Genomic DNA, 26,017 nt, shown 5'->3' with positions numbered 1-26,017 from the left:
AAACTTTATTCATTTTAGAAGGAAATTTGTTAAGTGGGGTAAAATTACAAGATAAACAATGACAAAGCTTTTGTTTCTAAGGAGCAAAAGACTCTTCTCTTAGCTCTTCCCATGTGAGAGAAGTGCTGTGTTTTCTCGCTAGTCTGACAGGTTAAGACAGAGAAACCCAGCCTGGTCCCAGGGCTGTCCATGACTGCAGAGAAGGCAGGGGAAATGAGAAAGGGGTACTGTTTGCCATGTACTGGGTTCAAATACTTTAATGGGAGTTATCATTGTGCTCTGAGAAGCCACAGGACCATGCTAACCTCAGAAATGCAACCTGATGAAGTACAAGCACTTGTGTTCTCTGCAGCATGGAGATGAAGACAGCCCAGATCCCTTCAGAGAATGTCTTGTGTCAGGCCACGAGTTACAGAAAGTTGCGAGCACTCAAAAAATATCTGGCTGAATAGAAATGAGTGATGGCCTGTTCTTTTGAGGCCAGCATTCCCATTCCATTTGAAATGTTTCACATGGGTAAGAGGATGGGAAATGCCGGAGGTAAAGACTTTGGGAGTTGTTCCCCCAAAACCCTTAGACACTGACGTCAGCTGTAGTCAGGAGAAGAATCCTCATTAGCCATCTCTAATGCACAGAAAAAAAGCCACATTTACCCAATCCTTCCTCCTTTAGTTCTTTCTTCCTCTTTGTTCTCCCCATCCACATGTTCCCTCGCTCACCCCGTCTTTCCGCCTCTGCTCCTCTTCTGCCAACAGAGAAGGCTTGATCCTCAGTGTGGCCCACAGAGCAGTGGCGTCAGCATCACCTGGGAGCTGGTCAGAAGAGCAGATCCTCAGGCCCAACTGACCTGCTGGCTCAGAATCTGCATTCTAACAAGGTCCCCAGGCGATCCCCCATGCACATAGGCTTGAAAAGCACTGCTCTAAACTAGAAGCAGTAGCAAAGGTCAGGCCAACACACCAGCTCTCACAAGAGGGATAGATGACTGTGGCCATGATCTGGCTCAAGCAAGGGTCCTGGGTCCATGAGAGGGGTCTTCCATGAGCCTGGTATGGAGCGTAGCATCTATACTTCAGATCCTACTGCTTCTTTAGTGTCTCTTTGTGCAGTATCGTCACTGCGCCCCTTGGGAGCTAGGGCAGTATCACCCTTAGACACAGGCAAGCCAAGCCCCTGCTCCAGACTTTGCCTGGTATGGCTCCCACTTTGGAGTACCTTCCTCAAAGTTATCCAAGCCCCTTTCCAGCGCCTGGGACTGACAGGTCAGGGAAAGGTGCTGTCTGGGCTATGGACCCCACACCTGGACCCGGTCTTGTGTGGGTCCTGGTCTTGGGAAGCACATGTCCCAACTTCTCCTAAGTGCCTCCACAGTGCTGATGAGCCAGGCATGGCCAAGTTATGGGGTTAGGGCCCTCTGAGGCTAGGCAGACCTGCTTGGGCCCTTACTCCCACTTCTCCCCTTCAAAGTCCTGTCCAACACTACTGCATTTGTGGGTCAGCAAGATGTCCTGCCTCTACAGCCTATGCAATTGCACCAGGTCCTGTGGCCAGACTCCAGTTCTAGGAGGGTATTTCTGTAAGCACAGTATTTTTTCCACAGGATTGCAGGAGATTGGGTGGCCAGAATGGTGTTGACATACTGATTTTAAGGGACTCTCATGATGGACACAGGACAAGTTCAGGGATGTAGGTTACTGGAGATTTAAGGCCAACCCTTGGGCTAGAGCTGCATGTGTGGGCCTGTGTATTGGCCATTATGCATCCAACTTCCAACTACAGTGTCACTTCCGGACTATAGAATGCAAAAGTAGTGAGGTGGCAACACCCATCTTTTAGCCTTCAGGCCTCCAGTCACCAGCACCTGAGGTGGTCACTCCACTCTTACCAGTGGCTGCACATGATGGTCAGGCAGCCCTCCAGGGGCAGCTGGCTATCTCCTCCTATGGCTTCCCTGTTGCTTAGTAACATCAACAGGCATCTTTAATCCGTCCTCTCTTGCCTCCATTGACAGAGCAACAGCAAGCTGCCCTGGGTCAGCCTGAAGTCAAGACCGACAAGAAAGGGACACTTGTCACAAGGATGGGACTGCTGGTGTTATAGGAAAAGCAGGAGTACTGTCAACTTTAAAAGCAATTCCATTCTTGGAATAACGTGTCTAGCATAAGGACATTAAAAAAAATTATATACATGGTTGGAAAAATGGAAAACTTCATTTAAGTATGAAAGAAACCACAGCTTATATTTTCTCTGATTTGTGGTCATCATGATAGAAGCACAAGTGAGAAACTTTGGGAGCAATTAGAGGCTGGTCTTCATGGCAGAAGGTTGGATGCTACAGCATCGTGAGTCATGATGAAGTCAAGATTAAGGGTTAACAGGGAACTTCTGCGATCAGGAAATTTATATTTCAACACAAGTGGGTTGGGAGGAGCCTGGCAGTGTATCACATTTCAACACAAGTGGGTTGGGAAGAGCCCTGGCAGTGTATCACATCGCCACCTTTTTCTAGAGGTGAGAGCCACGAACTTAGCTAGCTATAACACATTGGACAAGTCTTCACAGCATCTTTTTGCTCATGGATAGAAATTAAATCTGCCACACTTCTCTTCAAGTTCTGTGAGCTGATTAAACATGTAAATACCTTTCAATTTCTATGTTCTGTTTGGATTTATTTGCTCAAAGTTTATGGTTTGCTTTGGTATCTTCAGGTTATTGTTCCCATCTTTCTATACATAAAATCCTTCATCTCCTACACCACCTTGCCCACTCTGTTTCCTGTGTTTCCACTTCTCCAGCAGCAGCTCTGAAGGACTCATGAGAACAGAGGCATACACACTGTCAACAACTCAAACTATCCTCTTTTCTGCTTTTTTTGTCCTTAAGGAATTCCTAAATTTCGAAGTTGGTGAGGGTACATGGGATGGTGAGGGAAGCGCAGATTGAGAAATGGTTAAAATGTATGCAAATAAATGTATGGCAGCTTTCAAACTTGTCTCCAAGGAAAGATTTACTCCCCAGTGGTCACAAGTACTTACTGAGAGCTCATTGTGTTAAACATTGTAAGAGATAGAAAGTTCAAGACCCATGCTCTGCATTCAGTAGGTGTGCAGTTTAACCGTGGCGCTGAAAAGGCAGAAAAAGAAATATGTGTGTATACACACACTCTCTCTCTCATGTATGCATACTCACACACCTTCTCATACACACACACACCCCAATACTCCTAAGACTCAAACGAAGTAGGATTTAAAAAGCATTTAAAAAGCATCTTCGGCAAGGACGGGGTGGTGGATGGCTAGGGGAAGGTATTTATTTCCACAGTCAATCAATGTGAAAAAAATAACTTGTATTTTCAATACATTTGTTTTGTTCTAATCTTCAGGTTTGAGCTTTTCCATGAAATACACCACAATTATTTAATTATCAAATTGATTCATTACCAAATGTGATATAAATAGTCCAAGACACTGAATGAAGAATCAGAGCCAGCAACATCCTAGAAACGGAATCTCTGTGGCTTTCCATTGTTCCATGAGTAGCAAGTCATTGCAACAGTTTAATCATGGAATGATTCAAAATTTCTGTTAACACATTGCAGGCTTTCAATCAAATATATAACTTTGCTGAAATGAAGAAATATTTCCAGTATAAACTGGACGGAACTGATAAATCAGTGCTTCATTCTCTTCAACCTCAGATTCAAATTGATGACTGTTTTTCCGAGCTGCAAGAAAAAGACAGTTTAATTTTTTAAAAGATAGGATAAAATTTTCCAAAGTCTACTTTATAACATTTCTTCGTATAATCAGCAGTATTAAGCAGGGGAAATACCACCAGAAAAGGAACAATGCCTTATAGGATTTCCCCCAAATAAAGCAGCACTTGATTGATCACCAGATCCAGTGAGGGGCTCACCCCCCCGCTGACCTAAACACTCACTGGGGCCTACTGTGTGCAGGACTTGCCACAGGGCCCGGGGATGGAAACTAACCAGGGCAAGGACCTAGCACTCAAGAAGCCTCGCCTAGTAACCATGCAGAATCTTCCACCGTGTGGTGCTTTCACAGTCTGTCCTCACTGAGCTGCTCCCAGAAAAAGAGAACAGAGACTGCCAAAGGTGAGGCCGATGTGGAAGTGAGAGGTAAGGCAGGAAATGTGACAAGCAAGGAGGCACAGAGAAGTCAGCTGAAGTGGGAGTGGGAAGCAGGGAAGGCTCGGACTTTATCCTTGAGTGGAAATAAATACAGGCTTGCTGTACTGTTATAGAAAGCCGGATGTTGGGAAATAGAAATAAACAGCCCCGCCAAGTGCTAATACTGCAACACACTCCACCTACCACGATTCTCCTTTAGTCCCCTACACAGGACACGGGAATGTTCCTTGGGATTCATAGTGCACGCAGGAGAATCTTGTTTTCAGTTTGGGGTTTTTGTCATGAAATGACCCATTCAACTGCCCGTAAGCAGAGTGAATTCAGGAGGAAGTACTTTCCTAAGTACTGTGTAAGGAGGAGGGTTGATAAAACTTCAGGCAAGCTGGGAGAGGGGGCAAACACAGCGTGCGGGAGTTCACAACCCGCCACAGTGATGCCCTGTCCCTTGCAGCGGTGTCTGTAGCTCTCACACCTGTATCACTCAACGAAAACTTAAGCACTGAGGGGTGCCTGGGTGGCTCAGTCAGTTGAGCCACCGACTCTTGATCTTGGCTCAGATACATGGTCTCGGGGTCCTGGGATCGAGCCCTGCATTGGGCTCGCTCAGTGGGGAGTCTGCTTGAGGATTCTCTCTTTGCCTCTGCTTCTCCCCCCTACTTTCTCTTCCACACTCGAATAAATAATCTTTAAAAACAAAAAACAAAAAAACTTAAGTATCTAAAACCAAATTCTCAATTTTGCCCACAAACAGCACAAAAATGTCTCTATGAAAGAGCAGGAAAAGCTTATTAACTGTGTCCATTGTGCCAATGCCTGCACACAGGCAGCCTTAAAATCACAGTCTGATGAGCATATATTCAATTTAAATCTTCTTGGAAAAATAACATCTACTTCTCAGAGAATGTTAAAATTAAAGCATTATTCCTAAAAAGAAGAGTAATGAAGCAAATTTTTAAAAATGTATTCAAGAAAGAAAGAAAAAAAAGAACTCAATCTTTACATTGTTGTTCAGGAATTCAGTGCACTTCAGAATGTCCAATACCGTTAACTGAAATAATTGTCCTGGTTTTATCTGAATGCTTAGTATCTCAATTTCAAGGCTTTCACATGATTTAACTTTTTGTTAGAGTTAAACTTACTGAACATCTATAGAGCAGAAGTGTAAAGAAACTTTAGACAAGGGCAATTTCCTCCAAAACTACACTAGACAATAAAATTATATACCCACATATTACCTTCAGCAACAAAGAACTCAGCTAAATAAAATGCAGCCTTCACAGCATGAGGTGCATGGGAAATGCCTTCTAAATTCCCCCACTCATAAGGTGCTTTCTCTGGATGCCACTGGACACCGTACACTGGATACTTATACCCTGCATGAAGAACACAAACAAGTAAGTATTAAGAATGGTCGAAGGGGCACCTGAGTGGCTCAGTTGGTTAAGTGTCTGATTCTTGATTTTGGCTCAGGTTGTGATTTCAGGATCCTGGGATCGAGCCCTATGTCAGGTCTGCTTGTCCCTCTCCCTCTCTCTACTCCTCCCCCCATCACGCATGCTCTCTCTGTAATAATTAAATAAAGTCTTTAAAAAAAAAAAGCGGTCTAAGGTATTACTTACAATGGAGTTATGTTCTATATCCTACGTAAAATATTATTTTATAACTCACGATGTCAGAGTAAAATTATGCTCATTCTTCCAGAGACAAAATAAAGAATTTCAATTCACAGTGTGAACATTCACAGTACATTTCACTGATTTTCAACCTTGTACAGTCTGTAATATGATTTGCTTTCGTGGGTAATCAGAGGGAAGTAAAATACTTGAGCCTCTGAATACCCCAGTTCAACAGTCAGCTGCCCGTGTGATCAGTGATACAAGTTTCTTCCACGATAGTTCTCTTTCCCTCCCACCATCCTGCGTCTTCATCCTTTCCCATAATGATGTATTCACAGGACAATGAACTATGCCACCATTTTTTGTGTCCTTATGTAAGCCAGTTCTTCTCAGCCTAAATGATGTCCCTCTGTCTGTGGAATGGTTCCCACCCTCATGGCCAGTGTTCCACAGGGGTCATCACAGGCTACCTGGAAAGTGGCTTGGTGGAGAGTTAGGAGGCTACCGAGGAGTCCAGGTGGAAGGTAGTTAACGTAGAACAACAAGGCTAAGCTGGAGGGAGGGGAGGTATCATTTGCAAGCATCTGGGGAGCAGAAAGTGGCACACATTTTTCAGAGGTCGAGAACGAGGGCAGGAAGTCAAGGACAACATCTAAGTTTCTAACTTAGAATGATTTGGTGAATGGCAATGCTATTGTTGAAGCAAAACACAGAGGAAGGAAACGTTTAAAGAGAAGATAGTCTGTTCACTTCCCACTGGGCTCAGCAACCTTTCCCAGAATTCCCCCAGGGAATTCTTGTATTTCTCGTAAACCATTCAAACTTTGACCTCCCCGCCCCCAAGAGCAAGCCAGTGAGAAGGCCAGTTTTGAGTAACACAAACTACACCCACCAGTACCCTGGCCTCTCACTGACTCGAAGACTGTATTGTTTCTGTAAGTTTTCATTCATAGTACTTCACTTCCTTGCACAGTAGTGATTGTTTGGGCAGGAATTGCTCATTTTTCTTAAAACTTCATAATGTGGAATTCCCTTAAAATCTGGGATAAATGTAGTTTTCTCCACAGAGAATTATTTATATTCACTTCTGCCATAAACGCTGGGACACTCTCAGGCTGAGATGACTTGAAATGACTTGAGATTTACTGACCTTCCCAGTGAGTTTCATGCAGGCCACAGGTGACTAGCGTGTCATATGAATGCTCAAGCCTTATTCACCACCATCCCCATTCCCTTAGGGTCAAGGTTCAAGGTGGCAATTGTTATAGGTCAGCAGCCAGGATTTGTTGAGGATCCCGCTGCATGGAGGACTTTCACAGTAGGGGGTTCCTGAGCTTCCTCCTAAGTTCTCCTGATTCAACAGTAATGCTGGCTTAAATACTTCACTTAATAATATAATACCATACAATCCATTAATTCTACTACTGGGCATTTTACACAAAGAAAACAGAAGACTAATTTAAAAAGATATATGCACCCCTATGCTTATTGTATAATTAATAAGAGTCAAGATATGGAAGCAACCTAAGTGTCCAGTAATACATGGATAGATAAAGAAGATGTGGCATATACATATAAGGGAATATCACACAGCCATAAAACAGAATGAAATCTTACCCTTTGAGAAAACATGTAGCAAGAGGGCATTATGCTAAGTGAAATAAGCCAGACAAAGAGAAATACTATGTAATCTCACTTATATGTAGAATCTCAAAAACAATACAAACAAAAGACAGAAACAGATTCATAAATACAGAGAACAAACTGGTGGTTGCCAGTGGGAAAGGGGATGGGCAAAATAAGTAAAGGGGGTTACAAGTTACAACTTCTAGTTATAAAATAAGTCAGTCACAGGGATGAAAAAACAGCACGGGGAATATAGTCAATAATACTGTAGAAACTTTGTATGGTGATTGGTAAGTACACTTCCCGTGGTGAGCACTGCATAATATATAGAATTGTCAGATCCCATGTTGTACACCTAAAACTACTATAATATTGTATGTCAACTACACTTCAATTTAAACACAAAAGTACTCCGGGGCGCCTGGGTGGCTCAGTGGGTTAAAGCCTCTGCCTTCGGCTCAGGCCCTGATCCCAGGGTCCTGGGATCGAGCCCCGCATCGGGCTCTCTGCTCCGCGGGGAGCCTGCTTCCTCCTCTGCCTGCCTCTCTGCTTACTTGTGATTTCTCTCTGTCAAATAAATAAATAAAATCTTTAAAAAATATATAAATAAAAATAAAAAATAAATTAAAAAAAGTACTCCACTTCACTCCCAGAGGTTCTGGCCTGAGTATCCTGTCACTTCATGAATGTACAGGTATCCCTCCACTTTCCAAAAGGCAACATTTTGCTACTTCACTGTTATGAAAACTTACATTAACACAGTATCGGCTTTTCTTCATAAAAGCAAAAATACTCTTCTACTTTCTTTCAGGGAGCAGAAACAGGGACTCATGCAGGTCTTTCATAAAAACAAAGTGACTTAATGCAAACTTCTGGAAAGTAGAAGAATACTCTTTGCTTTGTGCCTTTGTGGCTTAGGAGTTTCATAGGAAGGCTCCACTTTTGGACAGTGGGGTAAACTTTTAGGAAGCTTTTTAGACATGAGTCATATTTTTTGTTGTTGTTGGAGGAGACTCTGTCATGGTACTCACTCTATAGCACTGCTAGAAACAGAAGTCATTTTCTCCATTTCTCCTTTATGCTTTACTCTCCTTCATCATTCCATCCATCAGATGACTGAGGTAAATCACAACTGACTTGGAACATGGAAAAAAATACATCTCCTATCCCCAAAAAATGCCTTAGCTTCTCTTTACACCCCAGAGTAACACAATTTTATTCATAAGAGAAGTATAAAATTAATATATATAAACATAAGTGAAATAAAGTATATATGTGCCATGAGATATACCTTCCATGGTTGAAATAAACTCAGTCTTGCCATCTGTATTTGTAGTTAATACATTGAAAAAGTTCTTTAACTCTTCATTCATCGTAAAATTCTAGAGTATAAAAACAAAACAAAATAATTACTTCTGTAGTTAATCTAAATGCATTAATTTTACAGTTAATTAATGTAATACCGTCACGGAGAGGCTCCACTTGTGGAAATTTGCTGTCAGGGGTTCCGTTGATAATGACTTCAACAAGTCAACAGGAAAATTCTGGAACATTCTGCTCTGTGATGCACCTGAAATAATTTAAGCACAAGAGAAATAATTTAAACACAGCAAAAATAAAATCCACTGATCTATGGCCAAAAAGGGCCATTATTAAGACATAATCAAGATGAATAAATGATAAGCAAAACATATCATTTCCACACATGTATCCTAGTCAAACACAAAGTAAGTTTAACATACAAATTCAAGTATGTTCCATATTCAAGTACTATTCTTCTAGAATTTGAACAAGAATTACTAAAATCCTTCTGATATGATAAATATCAGGCCACCATCGAGTAAGCAGAAAATTTTAACTTGAGTTCTCTTGAAAATAGGGACAACTTACAACGTGAATATGTCTTTGTTTTCTCAGGAAACAATCCAGAACATTAAACATATTTTCAAAGGTATTTGGAATTTAAAGATCTAAAAATACCAACAGTGTAGGAAAGAATATTACACAAGCCAAGAAATCTCTACTCAAGATCAAAAAGAGTAATTTATCTTGACACTAGCACTTGCTAAGTGAAGCCTCTCATTCAGCATGCTAATAATGGCTTCCAAGAGAATTCCTGCTCCTCCGATATAAAAATCTTCTTTATATAAACTTGGTTTTTCACCACATACATCCAAAATTGTCTGACCTAATACATGTACTTCCCACAGAGTTCTTGCAATGATTAAGTAAGATAATGCAAGAAAGAGTTTTGAAAACTATAGAGCATTCTATGGGTTCCATGTGTAACAACTACTGCTTTCCATCCACAATCCTTAGGAGAACAGGAATAGTTGACAGCACTCAACTGTGAGGATTCAGAGATCAGGTAACCTACAAGAATCATTCCTATTTACACAGAGTGCTATAACAATTTTCCTGGTCTTTGCCCTGAGTTCCTGACAAGGAGCTTCTAACGCTCTCAGAAATTCCTGCAAAATAGTAATTTTTCGGGGGGGCCTGGGTGGCTCAGTGGGTTAAAGCTTCTGCCTTCGGCTCGGGTCATGATCCCAGGGTCCTGGGGTCAAGCCCTGCATCGGGCTGTCTGCGCCGCGGAGAGCCTGCTTCCTCCTCTCTCTCTCTGCCTGCCTCTCTGCCTACTTGTGATCTCTGTCTGTCAAATAAATAAATAAAATCTTTAAGAAAAAAAAAATAGTAATTTTTCGTAATGCTAACAAGGGGTCTCACAGGGGGCCCCTAGGTAGCTTCAGGATGAGGCTGATCATCAGAAACATCGACCACATGATTAGAGTAGGTTAGGACTTGAGCCAGCCTGTTTCCAGGGATGAAAAGGGGACTGCAGACTTCAGTCACAGAGCCAATGATTTATCAATCTTGCCTTCGCAATGAAACCCAGTAAAAAATTCTAGACAAAAGAGCTCATAGGAGTTTTCCAGTTGGGGAACACACTGACGAGCCAGTAGGGTGATGTGCTCTGACTCAACATGGAGAGGACGTGGAAGCTCTCCAGTCCCTCTGGGATCTCAACCTTTACAACAAAATTGTTAGTGCAAACACAGCACCTTCCTGAGTTCTGTGAGTCATTCTGGTGAATTACTGAACTTCACGAAGGGTCATGGGAATCCTCACAATTGTGGCTGATTGGTCAGAAGTGTGGGTGGCCTGGGGATGTGACTTGTGGCTGTATGTGAAAGAAGGGACTCATTGAAGATAACTTATAACTATGGAGTCTGCGCTGACTCCTAGTGGCTAGTACCAGAATCAAAGCACGGTACACCACAGCTAGGGTTCAGAGTACACAGCCGAGGGAAGATGCTGTACTATCATAATTCCTAGCCCGCATGTGTAAGAGTTGTCTTCCAAGCACTTAGCACAGTAGCTGGAAAGCAGTATCTTACTTAATAGTCACAAACAATCCTCTGAGGAAAACCTTTTAAAATCAGGAAATTCAAGTCAAGGGAGGTTAAACCATTCCCCTAGGAAACAGGGATGAAGCTAGGACTCAAACTCAGGTCTGATTTTTAGAGGTCTTAATCATGCATGATTCTGATATTACTACACGTAATGAATTATCAAAACTCAAAACTCCTAAGCCATCTTCATAGTTCAATACGTCGTCGACATCGTCAGCTTGTGTGAGTCATCTAAAAATCAGTAAACATTATGAGCGTTTCTGACACGGATCTTTGCCACTTACTCATCCTGCCCAGGTTATATTTTTAAAAGGGTCAAAAAGAGAATTCTCACCTTTAGTGAAGTTCAGCGGCATTGTGATTCCATCAGTATGAGTGAGAGTTAATAAGGACTTTCCACCACTAACCAGATATGAAAGCTCTTCGAATCCAAGGCAAGTACCCCATACAGGAAAATAGTCTCCATCATCAAAACTCTTCGCAGAATGAAAGAGAAAACTAAGCTTATTTTAACGTTTCAAAACAAAAAATTGTACCTTTGATTTGTCATTACAAGACAGGCACCTGAGTCATGCATGTGTTTCTAAAGAATTTTCCAGGATCCATAAGGAGCCTATCACTTAATCTTTCCTCAGACCAAGCTCATACATAATCATTCCATCTTAGTTAATCAAATTATTCAATCTCAGCTGTGCTGGGAACGAGACTGACATCTGCCAGGCAACTACCAAGCAACACAAGTAGCAATTAGGGACTGCAAATATCAAAGATAATGCTAGACAGAAGTCTATTGATACATCTGCTACAGATCTTGCTGCTTTGGATGATTGTCTGCTTTGAACACACTCTGAAGTCCTTCCTTCATTATCTTGGAATTTACAGTAATAGTTGCATCACCGCACCTTCAGCCAATTAAATTTAAATCATGGGAAACCCATGATCTGGAAGGAGAGGAACAGTCAGTAAGGAAAAGGCTAAGCAAAAGTAAAAAAAAAAAAAAAAAAAAAATTTGTATAGAGTAAAAGTTGTCAACTCTTTGTACAAAAAAAGTACAAATGTATTGAGCTTTTTCAAAGGGAGTCACAACAACTAGCACAAATGGGGGAAAAGTCTTCTAGAGAATGAATTTTGGGGTTAAGTAAAGATTAAATCCATATGTACTGTAGTTACAAAACTGAGTTGTGCAACTTTTCTAAAAGCGGTGATTTTCCTGCACAGATTGTAAAATATAGCCTAACAATCACTAAATGAGGAAATGGTTAGTGTTTTCTTTTTCTTTCTGTTACTTACTGAAAAAAATACAGAATTACATTAATTCCTATACTTTCTAACATAAGGTAGGATTTTTAACACTTTCTATGCAGGTCTGGGAAATTTTACTTTTAAAAGTTAGAACTGCATATATGAAGTCAAAAGGCCTACAGCATTTACTTATAATAAACACAAAGGAAGGTTTAACTACTGTTTTTATATGTACCAAATTTCATTTTGCGACTAAATGTTAAGTCCTCGCTTGCTGGCACCACATCTTTCACTTACTGTGGCTCCTCCATGGAGCCTAGCAGAGCAAAGGACACAGAGTAGGACTGACTAGATCTAAGACTTCACTTCTCAAAGCTCCTTCAGTGAGATCTGTGTGGACCCCAGTGGCTGTAGCTAAATAAGTTCAAGGTTGCAGAGCTTTTTTCCTTTGCTTTGAAATCTTCAAGTAGCTAATTACATTTCAAAAAGTAGACTTTGGGGTCTTAAGGGTTAGGTGGCTCTTTTTTTTTTTTTTTTTTAATTGAGCAAGTTGGTTACGAGTCCCTGTATGCAAAAGAAAAATGACCACTTTATAATGTTCGTATCTATTTCCAAAATGCATTTTAAATCACTCACATTATAAAATTTCCACTTTCTTCACTTTTTCAAAAATAAAACCCTTTGAGCATGTACTCAGTACATGGTACCATACTGTATGAAATGAGGAATATCTCAAAGGGTATTAAAACCATGAAATCTGCTGAGATGTGAATAACTAACCTCAAGATATTCTGTCTTCTGATACAGAAGCTCCTGAAGGTCGTGGACCCTGTCATCTTACCAAGTGGGAGCTAAATAGATGTTTGAACTATTCTACAACAAAATACTCTAAAAGTTAAGAGGGAATGGGATACCATTCCTGTTGGAGTTGGGAAAAAAAACTCTACGGAAGTGGAACAGCATGAGGGCCTGAAAAGATGGACCAAGTTGAGAATTACGGATGGAACAGAAGGAAGCAGACTGAGCTGATTTAAAAGTAGGAGGACATACAATATATGCTAGAAATACCAAACTGGCTTCAATAATGTGCAGAAGGAAAAACTAGGAAATGGGGCTGTGGACACACAATCTGTGTCTAGATTCAAAGACTATGAAAGGCTACAGATGATTTAATCTAAACTTTAAAAGTTTTTAAACAAGTATCTCATATGCTAAAAGCAGTTCTTTAGGGAAATACTTTTTTTTTTTTTAAAGATTTTATTTATTTATTTGACAGAGAGAGATGACAAGTAGGCAGAGAGGCAGGCAGAGAGAGAGGAGGAAGCAGGCTCCCTGCTGAGCAGAGAGCCTGATTTGGGGCTCAATCCCAGGCCCCTGGGATCATGACCTGAGCCGAAGACAGTGGCTTAACCCACTGAGCCACCCAGGTGTCCCTTTAGGGAAATACTTAAGGGCAGGGCGAGATACAAGGGCCAGCAAGATTATAGTTCAGGAGCGAAACAGTAAGGATCTGAGGTGGAGTGCGAAGGCAGGCACAGTGTGACACACTGCAAAGGACTCAAGAGGCTCGGCCTGGTGACTGAAAATGGTCTAGGATAACTGTGAAGAAAGGTCAAAGTCCATCCTATTTGACCTTCCCAACCTATTTGACCTGACCTTACTCCAAAAGTCAGGACGAAGAGTAGCTTTCAAGAGGAGATGAGAATTAGTAACATAGGAACAACGCCTGACACATTAAAAAACAAAAAACAAAAAACAGCTTATTAAGCCAGCATGAAGACCTGGTTCTTATTAATGAACACTAATACAGAGGGCCAGTGTGCGGGGCTCTGGTTCCCTTGAAAGCCCACAGGAAACAGGGTGAGCGCCCCTATAGGCTGCTACAGAGCAGGAAACTCAAAAGATAAAGGGTAATTAAGGGAAGGGTAAAAGATAAAGGGTGATTGTGAGGGAAGTATTAACCACATGAGTCAGACAGAATTATCCTCATGGAAAATTACAAAAACCCACCTGGAGTAATAGGTAATAACTGATATCTACCTGTTTGGCAAAGTCGTAAAATTTTTTGGCTGTGAGAGCATAACCTGACTTCTCGAGATTAACGCTTCCTCCAGGGAAAAGGATCCTAAAGAAAATCAAATAGGGTGCATTTCAATCCCACGGCCCACAGGAAATAAACACATTTTTTGTTTTAAAACAATTTTTTTCCTTATCACGCAAGCAACAGATCATTAAAGAAAACTGTGGCAAAAAATATATAAAATATTTACACACCTACACATTTACACTCCTACACATTTGTAAACTGTCACAGTTAACAATACTTCTAGAAGCCCATGTTCTTCCAAAACTTCTTCAATAAACATGTTTATTTTTGAGATAGAGTGTGCAAAAGTTAAGGATAAATAGGTGGGGGAAGGAAGGAGAGTACACAAAGCTAGAAATAAGTCAAGATAAAATTCCAGGTATACCTAGGTCTAAATCAAGCAATCAATGATGCCAAAATCAACTGGAGGCCCGTAATCAGGAGTCAGTTTTGGCTCACGGAGAATTATTTTCAACCATAAAGAACAAGCTGTTCATAATAACATATGTAGGCTAGAATTAAATATCCATGAGAATTTAATTTTTTATTATCACCCTGAAATTTCTTCCAAAATATTAAAAAAACTTTGAAAAAGAACAAAATTACAATTCTGGAAAAAGTTTGGGAAAAAAGAGGGGAAGTTACGTTTGATTTTATTTTACTCTACCCATAAAGGAGAGATACAGAAAAATATTTACTGTGTTTTTATATCGACTTTTTCAATTAACTTCAGTTTTAAAATTTATAACAGGTCTTGAAATAACTAAAGATATTCAAAAAAGATTACAAAAGCTGGATTAAATGTATTAAAATTTTGAAAATACTTAAATATGAATTTGAGATATGTGAACACTCACTTCTTTTTAAGAGAGAGCATACACGCAATTATGGGTGGAGGGGCAGAGGGAAAGGGAGATACAGAATCCCAACCAGGCTCCATGCTCAGTGCACAGCCTGATGCAGGGCTTGATCCCACGACCCTGAGATCATGAACTGGGCCAAAACCAAGAGCTGGATGCTTAACCAATTAAGCCACCCAGGCTCCCCGAAAGTTCACTTTGAGACTATTGTTCATTCAACAAATATATTCTGCTTCTTGGTATTAACTTGGAGAGACAAGGATGAGGAACTTTTCATAGTCTGGTAGAAAACTTATAAACTATAAGGTAGATCCATGCAGAAAACCCTACAATTAGAAGTGGTTTAATGAAAACTCAGTAGCAGTTCTCCCTTTTCATTTACTCAGGGTCTAAAAAGATGCCACTGATCAAATCTAGTGTGTTTAATGCCAAAGTCCTTTCATAAAATAAAATTTGACTATCTTGCCCAGATTAGGAAATCCCTTTAGAAACAAGCCTTTTCATCTCTGTGTTCCTCCACAAAGCAGTATGAGGTCTATTGCGCAATAGGGGCTCAATGAAGGAGATTCTGAAGTTGCACGAGTGTAGTTCATTTTCTGGTATATATTTTTATGTGTATTTCTGAGTTTCTACCATATATTCTGACCTTGACTTACTTTCCTATGCCAAAGTACACATGCATAATGGGCACTATAAATGTTTTACTCACACCTTTTTTCCTTTTTTAAAGTAGTAACAAACACAGTTTTTAAAAGTGGAAAAAATAAAAACTCTTTATAAAAGCTTTATCATAAAATAGACTCCCTGCACCCAAAATCCAATAAAAAAACAAACCACCATTAGGGGCGCCTGGGTGGCTCAGCTGTTGAGTGTTCGATACTTGATTTTGGCTCAGGTCATGATGTCAGGGTTATAGGATCAAGCCCCATGCAGGGCTCCATGCTCAGTTGGTTGTCTGTTTCTCCCTCTCCCCACCCCCCCACTCCTGTCTTGTCCCTGCTGGTATGTGCTTTCTCTCTCTGTTCCAAATAAATAAATAAAAATTTTTAAAAACCACAATCTTTAAAATCTGTGTGTTTACCTTATAGATTATACTGTGCTAATCTCCTAATCCTTACCTTTAAAAAAAAAAAAAAAGCAAATGGGAGTATATTATAAATACCATTATGTGCCTTGCTTTTTTTTACGTAACAATATCACATCGATCACATGACCATAGTGATCCAAGCCAGCATCTACAGATACCTTCATTTTTTAAATCTGTAATAATACTCTATTATATGCTTGCTGTCTTTTTTTTTTTTTTTTTTTTAAACCCAGTTCCCAACTGATAGACTACCCGGCAGTTTCTAAACTGTAGGTATTTCAGACAATTCTGCAATGTGCATGTTTGGGCCTAAGTTTCCACATAACAGGGAATATATTTATAAAATAAAATTCATTCTGACCGATTTCCTGGGTCAAAAGGTATGTGCATTATTAATTTCTGAAATGAAATTTCAACAGATATTGCAAAACTACACCACAGAAAACTGTATAACTTATACACTCATAAAGTATGAGAATACTTGTTACCTCACAGCCTCACTATAGAATATTTACAAATTTTCTGATCTTTGTCAGCTTGTTAGTTTAAAAAGTTTATAATTGCTATAATTAGGTAACCTTTAGTTATGAGTAATGTTGAACATTTTTCATGTGATTAAAAGCTTTATTCTTTTGAGCTAGTCAATCACATATTTTGTGGTGAAGCCAGAGGACAGAAAACTTTTTTCCAAGTTCTATTCAAAATGTCTTCTGAAAGATAACCAATTATTATACTCAGATTTAGGACTTCTAAATCCCCTCTAAGCAAACAGTATGTCATGCCATTCAAAGTGACCTCAGAACATTTGAGACAAGCATTAAAAGAACAACGATAATGTCACACGTTAAAAAAAAACCTAAACATATCTACTATGCAACATTTACTTCTTAAGCTGCCTTCCCTCTGCAAGCTCTGTCATCTCTCAACAAAACAATTCCTATAAAAGAACCCAGAACACTAACATTATACCACAATAAGATAGTTACACAGAAACATGTAAGTTTCTAAGTATGTTTTTGCAAATGCAGACTATATCCATCTCATTCCCCGGATTAAATCAACGCTGCCAACTTACCCATTAATAGATTGGAAAAGCTTTTCATACTTTTCAGCTGTAAGATCAGGCCTGAAAACGATAAAACAGTTATAAAACAACCATTTCCATACCTAAGGAAAAAAGTAAGGCTATAAGTGAAGTCCCCACATTAATTGAAAAAATAAAAAAGAAAGAAAGAAAGAAAGAAAAATTCTTAAATACCAGACAGTATTTCTCTCCCTTCCCTTCCTAGAGGTATTTTTTCAAACTACATACACATCACATACCATAATTATATCCTTGTTTTGGTAATCAGACAAGTAAACATGTTTTGCTGTGTTCTCATTTAATACTGTGAAGTACGTGCTAATATGGAAAACATAAAAGACCATGAGATCGGGCAATAGTAATTTCTCTGCTCGCTGAGAACTATCAAAAACATGTAAGGTAGGCGCCTGGGTGACTCAGTGGGTTAAAACCTCTGTCTTCGGCTCAGGTCATGATCTCAGGGTCCTGGGATCGAGCCCCACATTGGGCTCTCTGCTCCGTGGGGAGCCTGCTTCCTCCTCCCTCTCTGCCTGCCTCTCTGCCTACTTGTGATCTCTGTCAAATAAATAAATAAATAAATAAAATATTTTTAAAAATGTAAGGATATTCAGTAGTTTTGTATAAAGATGAAATAAAGAGATTTATTAAGTTTCCCTTAACTGCAGGCAGTTTGGGCAGATAAAAACAATACATACAAATGCCAAATCTCGGGTTCATCCCACTCCCGTCACTAACTGCAAAGATCTGGAGACCACTGTGTATCCAAAAGTCAGAAGAGTTCAGATCTAGGGACAGGCTACATGCACATCACGGTAGACGGAGCAATTATTCTGAAGCTAACTTGCCTGGGTATTCTGTAGCTCCTTTCATCGAACACCACTTAAGAGCTCCTAACATCACCATGCTATTGATGATTTTATCCCCTTCTCCAGAAAAAAGTAATGGGACTCATCTGTGATAATTTCGTTAAATCACAGTAAAATGGGTTTGCTCTTCCAAAAGTTCAAGAAAATGCAGGAACGAGGGAAGAGAGCATCATGGTTATGAAATTCCTGTAAGAATTTTCCTATATTAAACACTCTTCTGGTTCTATAAGAGAATAACAAAGAATGATGCCCTCTCAATCAGCCATAAAAGAAGTAGGTTTATGATCAAATGTCAACCACCGTCCACTTCTGCCCCAGGGAATGTTTTAAGGGGAGTCAGAACACATCTCCCATTACTAATACACTTATGATGCCCAGAACTTCGCTGTACTTTATTGTGCTAGGTTCTTTTCTAAGTCCAAATGGGGTTTACAAGTCCGGGTCTATTTAGAAGTTCATATGGGTACCTGGATGGCTCAGTCGGTTAAGCATCGGACTCTCAATTCTGGCTCAGGTCATGATCTCCCTTCCTGTTAGGCTTCACATTCAGCGGGGAGTCTGCTGGAGATTCTCTCCCTCTTCCTCTCCCTGTCCCCATTCTTGCTCTCTCTCTCTCTCAAATAAATACATAAATCTTTAAAAACAAACAAACAAACAAAAAAACAAAAGAGGGGCTTCTAGATGGCTCAGTCAGTTAAGCGTCTGCCTTAGCTCAGGTCATAATCCCAGGGTCCTGGAATGGAGCCCCGAATCAGTCTCCTTGCTTCTCCCTCTCCCATCCCCCCCGCTTGTTCTCTCTCTTGCTCTCTCTCTCTCAGATAAAGAAAATCTTTAAATTAATTAATTTAATTTTTTTAAAAAAGTTCACAATACTCCTCTTCCCAGCAGCGAACTATAAAGCAATGGGTGATATTGCAGTGGTGCTTACCTTTATCTTAGATGGGAGAATAAATGGGCAAGTGGTCCTGACTCAAGAAGTGACAGGGAGATTCAAATGTGAGTCCATGTTCCCAGTGTTCTGCCAGTCTCATCTCCCCAGACTGGGTCAATAAAAAGGGAACCAAACAGTCAGGATCCAGAATCTTCCCCATGGACATTTAAACCAGGACAGTCATCACTGCAATGGATTTAGATCACTCAGCTACATTCCAGAGACTTCCCAGCAAGCCCTGCAGGCTGGTTTTAGTCATTTCATCAATTCTACATAAACAGCTCCCATACTGTCCATGACTGGACTTTTAGACCCTGCCGATCATTCTTAAGGGGCTTAATTGCTGAGGGGAGGAGGGGATGAAGTGTCATGAACTCCATGCCCCAGAGACTGGACAGGAAAGACAGGCCAGATCCTTTTCTTTGAATACAGATATTATTTGCATGTTGTTAGACTGTTGAGAAACTGAAGACCTTCTCAGTAGGGTATGAAAGAGTTTATTTTCTCTTTAACTAAAAGAAAACTGCTTAAGCCCGGTGATGACGGCAGATGAAACAGTTTCAGCAGCGTGAAAAGGAGTTAACAGGCATTGCTGGGCACTTGCTTTATTTAAAGTCAGCCCCAGATGACTGTCTTGGAAAACAAACAAGCAAACAAAAAAAGGTCAGAAATTCAGACTTTTATAAAGTCTTCTTATTTGTAAATGTTTAGAACTTTTTTTTTTTTTAAGATTTTATTTATTCATTTGATAGAGAGAGGCCGCGAGAGAGGGAACACAAGCAGGAAGAGTGGGAGAGGGTGAAGCAGGCTCCCTGAAGAGTAGGGAGCCCAACATGGGGCTCAATCCCAGGAGAGGAAGAAGCTGGCTCCCCACTGAGCAGGGAGCCTGAGGTCGGGCTCAATTTCAGGACCCTGGAATCATGACCTGAGCCGAAGGTAGATGCTTACTGACTGAACCACGCACGTGCCCCTAAAACTGTTTTTAAAACAGTGTGTGAACAAAACACATTTCACAACCAGAAGCAGCCCGTGGGCTGTCCCATGCTACCCCCCAAGAGGATGCTCCATGGGTCCCACTAGTCCCACAGTGGGGATTTATGATAACCTCAGGGTACCAGGCACCTGAGAAGGTAGAAGACCAAAACAAACTTCTTTATCTATTCCAGAATTTTGCCTAAGTCTCCCATCCTCCTCCTGTTTCCTTCTAAACTATGGAAGTTGGCTCCCAGCATCCAAAATCCAGAAATAAAGTCAACATTGTCAGTGTGAACATTTCATTCCCATTCTATGTGGGATCATCCGTTAGAGATTACTCTGGGAATTTAGCTGCCATGTATTACATTGTTTCTGTAGGATTAAATGATTCTAATTCCAAGCAATGTACCTTAAAATGAACTTTGGAAACCCGAGCTGGAAATTTACCTTCATGCTGACAGTCATGTTTTCAGTGACTCTGTCATAAATATCAGCATTCTGCTGCTAGTCATTAGGTTTCAAAACTTTCTCAGTTTCAAAACATCCCCAGTTTCAAAACTTCCCAAGTTTCAAAACTTGTTCAGTTTCAAAACTTGTAATTCTCAGCTATTCCTCCCTATGTCCTTTCATTCTATTAGTCATCAAATCTTGCTAATACTTTTAGAGAACACTTCTCCATTGATTCTACAAGTAAGCCACGCCCTTGTCACTTCACACCGAGCCTACCTCTGGTCTACACCTGCAGACCAGTCTCTGAACTGGTCTACCTGCCTGTGTCTCTCCCACTTCCCAACCAGGTTATCAGCACTAATGTCCTAAAAGAACACGAGCAGAAAAAGTTCCCATGATCAAAACTTTGAAATGCTGTTCTGAAGACTGTACGTTACTTCCTCAGGTCTAAAATTCCAGTGTTATCTGAGTTCCAAATAAAGTTTCATTTGAAAAATTAGATTTGCTATAAAAAAAACAAAAACGAAAAATGAATGTCAAAAGTAAATGGGTAGACATAGTTAGTTAAATGTAAAGATCAAGCAAGAAGATGATCCTAATAAGCTAAACATAAAACCATTTTGTGGTATAATTCTTTCAGTTGTAATGTTTGCATTTTGACTATTATTGTTTTATTTGAACAGTGTCTTTCCTTTGTTATAGCTTTTTAACATGGAATTAATTACATAAACAGGTTGCCCAAAGCAACCAGCTGGGCTTTGTATGTGAAATCACTTATAATGAAATAGACAGGAGAGCTGGAAGATTCTAAAATATGTTAGTTTTGGGTGAATAGATATTATAAATACTTTCAAGGTTTTTTCTCTTAAAAAATTCAATTCTTTCCAAATCAAAATATGACATGTCATTTTAGTCTTACTAGGGTATTATATCACAAAAAAAAATGTAGCTCCTTTAAGATGGGAATTCTTGTAATTTATACTGAAGCAACACTGAGGTGTTAGTCATTTACAAACCTTTTAAGTAGAGTATAAAGGTATTTTAAAAGTCATCTTCTTTAAAAATCTCTTTTATTGCATAAGTGTTTCCTTTCCCTAATATTATAGACTAAAGCTGGTTAAGTTATAAATTCTTTTACTCCATTGTTTTCCAAATGTCTGATGACTTCTACCTTCCCTGGGGTATAGGAAACTATCATTTCATTCTTTACCTAACATGTTTGACAGACCTCTAATAGCACTGTAAGTACAAACACCTTCCTACTTTAAACAATTTAGTGGTTCTAAGCATTAGATTTGGCAAGAATCAGGAGCAATGTTACCACATTTAAATGATGCAATCATAGCAAAGGAAACATTAATTTTTGAGCTAAAAATTATTTGAGATAACACAGGAGTTTTTATTTATACAGTGTAAAAAATACTGGATCATACCTTATTGGTACAACTCTTGCACCTGCAGACTCCAGATACTTTACATAGGATGCAGCAATATAGTATTTTCCCAGGCTTCTCATGTCCTTATTACGGGACGTTTGCATTAATACTCCTAAATTACGAAGGAAGGAAGGAAGGAAGGAAGGAAGGAAGGAAGAAAATGAAAGAGTGAAAGAAAAAAATTAAGAGGGGGTGGAGGGAGGGAAGGGAAGTGAAGATGGAAGGGAGGGAGAAAAGGAAAAAAAAGAAAAAAGAAAAGGGAAAAGAAAGAAGAAAAGGAAAAATAGTTTTAATTTCAAGCAATTTCCTTTTTTTCTTACTCAGAAAATGAAACACATCACAATAAAAATACCACTATTTTGGGGCGCCTGAGTAGCTCAGTCCATTATGCATCTGCTTTCAGCTCCAGTCATGATCCCAGAGTCCTGGGATTGAGACTGGCATTGGGCTCCTTGCTCAGAAAAGAGCCTGCTTCTCCCTCTGCCTGCAGCTCCCCCTGCTTGTGTGCTCACTCTCGCATGCTCTCTCTCTCTGACAAATAAAATCTTTAAACAAAGATACCAATATTTAATTTGTTTAATTCACAGAATTAAATACAAAACTTCTTCTGTAAGTACAGCAATAGACTTTGGGAAAAGACAGTGGAGGCTGATCTAAGTTTTAAGTAATTGCCTCTCTCTCTCACCGCATCAAGGCGACCAAGTAAGCTCCAAAGCAGGTTTACAATAGCACCAGCCTCCTTTATACAACCTAGAATCAATCTCACATCCTTAAGTCTAGAAGAAGGACTCTCCTCTCCCACACACTCAAAGACACACTCTTTCCTTGACAATAAAGCAGAAGAGTGGAAATATCTTGTCTACATCTCTCCAACATCAGCAACATAATCTAAGCAACCAACATATTGCCTCCTCCCCTTCAGACTATTACAATAGCTTCTGAAAAGGTTTCTCTGTATCTTTTCTTGAACAATCCTCAACAACTGCCACCAGTGCTCCACCTGGAAATAAATCTGATCACCAGTGCTCCACCTGGAAATAAATCTGATCATATCACCATTCATTCATTAACTTCTTCATTCAGTATATTACTGAATCATAATATATACAAGGTACTGAACGTGCTGGAGACACATGAATGAACAAAACAAAAATCCTTCCCCTGTGGGCTTTGATCCTAGTTTGTGGGAGGGAGAGAAGAGTGGACAAATAGTTAACAAGATAAAAAGTTAAAATATAAAGTCTGGTGACTGGAGGTAAATGCTAAGGAAAAAGAAGTAAAGCAGAGTAAGAAGGTGTGTTTTGGAGAAGGGGAAGAGTTGGTCCCATTCATCCAGGGCAAAAAAGTCTTACATATGATGCCAGGCCAGGCAATACCCCCTGAGCAGGTACAACATGACATTTGAGCCAGAACTTCAGAGAGATGAGGAAGTAAGCCATATAAAAGTATCTGGAAGAAGAGGGATCCAGGGTGGGGGAAAAGCAAGTGCAAAGGCCCTAAGTCGGGTGTGTGCCTGTCACATCTCAAGGAGTCTATTAATAGAGCTCCAGGAGCAAGGGGAGAAAACAATAAGAAAGGAGATCAGGGATAACAAATCAATGGGACCATCTCCTTGTTTAAGTATCCCAGTGGGTTCCTAGACGTTCATAAACTCTACACGTCCCACCTACCTCTCAGGCTGCCTCTTACCACTGAAACCTCAGCCCCAGCACAGTACTGGCATCCAATATACATCAAAACATGTCTGTCTGGAGATACACCTGTGCCAGTATCATTCACTGCTTCACCATTTGGAACACTTCACAGTCTCTGTGGGCCACCTGACATGAAGAGATGTCTATACCAATCACTTCTCGATTTCCAGCTTGTCACAAAAATTGGAATTTGTCAGGCACTCAGTTAACACGTGCCAAATGCCAAAATTTGTTAAGACTGTTTTATTGTTGTGGATAAGTAAGATGGTCTTCACTGAGGAAAATGAAACGTGTCAGGGAAAGAATGAAGACGTGTCACAGGAAATGAGGAAAGCAGTGGTACAAGGCAGGCAAGGTGAAGTGCCACAAAAAAAAAGGTTAGAGTTTGGGGCATGTGAACCTAAGTACCAGAAAGGAGAAAAAGTACATTAGAATAGGGAAGTTCCACCAACTTCTTCCCAACCCAGCTCCTTTACCCAGCTACTCACTTTTCCCACCTGTGGGGGTTAAAAACTCAAGATGTAAGTCCCTCAAAATGTGACCAAAATTCCACCCATAGTTTAAGGCCACCTCACAACTCCGTGGTTTCCTTCGCACTTCTAATTCAATGCCTTGAACACAGCAGGTGCTTAGTTAACTATTTTGTCTTAAGTGTTGTGACTAAAAGCACACTCCCTTTTTCTATAATTGACCCTGGACTACCACTGTTTCTAGGAAAGGAAAAAGAATCCCCCCACCCTTTTTTCCTTTTTCCCTCCTCTCTATACTCACAATTGCCAACACACTACATAGAATTTTATTTTGAGTTAATTCTCCTTGGAGACTCTAACCACCATTTTAAACAGCTATGAAATAAGGCATTCCAAGTTCCAAATATTGATACAGAACCCATTTGAAAATCAGGCCTTAGCAATACTTACAGGGAAAAAAAAAAAAACCTCATTTACTTACCATTTATTTACAGAATATGATGCTCCTCTTCCCAGAAGGGAAAAGAGTTTGAATGGCATAATACTACCTCTAAAATAAAGCCAGTCTTATTTGTCTAACATAAATTGCTTTTGGCAAATTTTAATTCCAGGCTGATGGATTTCTCCCGGGTAGCCTTCCCCTTCCCTGTCTCGAATGTCTGCTCGGATAACGCAAACTGATTTTTACTCTTTAAAAACATAAATTTGTTGGACACGAAAAATTACATGCTTCACTTTAACACCACGTAGACCTGACATTAGGATTATACTAGACACTTCTGCCCTCCGGTGCTGAAGATGACAACAGCCAAAGTATACCATAATTTCTTGATTTTGGTCAATTCGGTTTTTATAGGGATAATACAATGTGTCTTAAAGTACGCCCTCGCTCCATGAAATTTTAATAAACCTAACGTATGTCCAGAGTTTGGCGAGTTCGTGGAAATTCCTAGCTCCGAAGAAAATTCCCAGCTTAAGAAGAAAACAATCCGCAGGCTTCTCCCCTGCGCACCCTGCTCCCTGCCAACTTCAAGGGCCAAATGAATCTGAGGAAACCACCAGGCATTAGCTCTATTTCGGCACAATCGAAATGGTGCTCGGCTCTTGCTCGTGCTACAAATGAAGGCACAGACGGCAACCCCGGACTCGGGTATTTCCAAGGCCGGACGGAGCAGCTGGAGCCCAGCAGCCGGCAGTGCCCAGGACGGACACCCGGCCTCAGGCCCGCGGCCCCCACCCAGCCTCCTTACCGATGATGGGATTCTTGGAGGCGAGAGAAGCGCACAGCCCGGGGCTCGCCGCCCCGCACAGAACCAGGCCCAGCACACACAGGAGGCGCTCCAGTCTCGCCATCGTGCTCGCCGCCTCCCGCCGCCTTTCAAAGGCACAGCTGGCAGGGCACCCTGGCCTGCTGCAGCGGCGGCGGAGGCGGCGGCGGCGCCGTACGCGGTCTCCGGGCCGCGCGGGGGCGGCCGGCTGGGGCGGCGCTCCGCCGCGGGGGCCTGTGGGAAATGCAGTTCCGGCGCGCGCGGCTGTCTCGGGGCGGGAGCCGGCTGTTCTGGGGACGCAGACGCCTCTCCTGCCCCATCGCTTAGGCCCTCAGTCGGCCGCCCGTGACCCCATGGCCGCTGCCTCTGCCCGGCGGCCCGTGCGGAGAAAACCGCAAACTTCTGGGTGGGCGTGGGGTGGGCGGAAGCTTCCCTTTCCACAGTTCTATGGAGGTGACCTCAGTCACTCCTAACGGAGCCCAGGTTCTGGAAGGGGAACCCCTGGGTCCCGGCCTGACCGGATCTTGTAACCAGGCAGCAAGCGCGGCTCGTGAGAGATTCCAGAAGTCGCCTGAGAACTTGGCGCCAACTGTAGCTCCCGCCTGAAAGGCCAGACCGTGTTATTAGGAATGCTGAGAGCCGAGTTGGGCACTCCAGCGTTCCACGGCAGGATAGACAGTGACTTCAGAGGTAATTCCACCTCCCGTTGTTTGTTGTCAGGGTCGAGGCAGCCGGAGGAAACGCAGGGAAGAGGAAACAT

At 41.1% G+C, this 26,017-nt stretch overlaps 1 protein-coding gene across 1 annotated transcript; it reads right to left on the bottom strand.

Annotated features, from left to right (window-relative positions):
- Window positions 1-3,285: 3,285 nt before the first annotated feature.
- GGH (gamma-glutamyl hydrolase) lies at window positions 3,286-25,488 on the bottom strand. The gene is made up of 9 exons (XM_082713994.1): window positions 25,240-25,488; window positions 21,823-21,937; window positions 17,159-17,209; window positions 14,091-14,175; window positions 11,143-11,284; window positions 8,859-8,965; window positions 8,687-8,777; window positions 5,389-5,526; window positions 3,286-3,724 (listed from the first exon to the last, which is right to left on the bottom strand). Exons 1-9 carry the CDS (start codon window positions 25,340-25,342, stop codon window positions 3,603-3,605), a joined length of 954 nt encoding a protein of 317 aa, XP_082570120.1. The 5' UTR covers window positions 25,343-25,488; the 3' UTR covers window positions 3,286-3,602.
- Between the last annotated feature and the right edge of the window lie 529 nt (window positions 25,489-26,017).

The sequence above is a fragment of the Mustela nivalis genome (genome assembly GCF_964662115.1).
Source record: "Mustela nivalis genome assembly, chromosome: 2".
Lineage (NCBI taxonomy): Eukaryota > Metazoa > Chordata > Mammalia > Carnivora > Mustelidae > Mustela > Mustela nivalis.
This window is presented reverse-complemented; position numbering and strand designations above follow the sequence as displayed.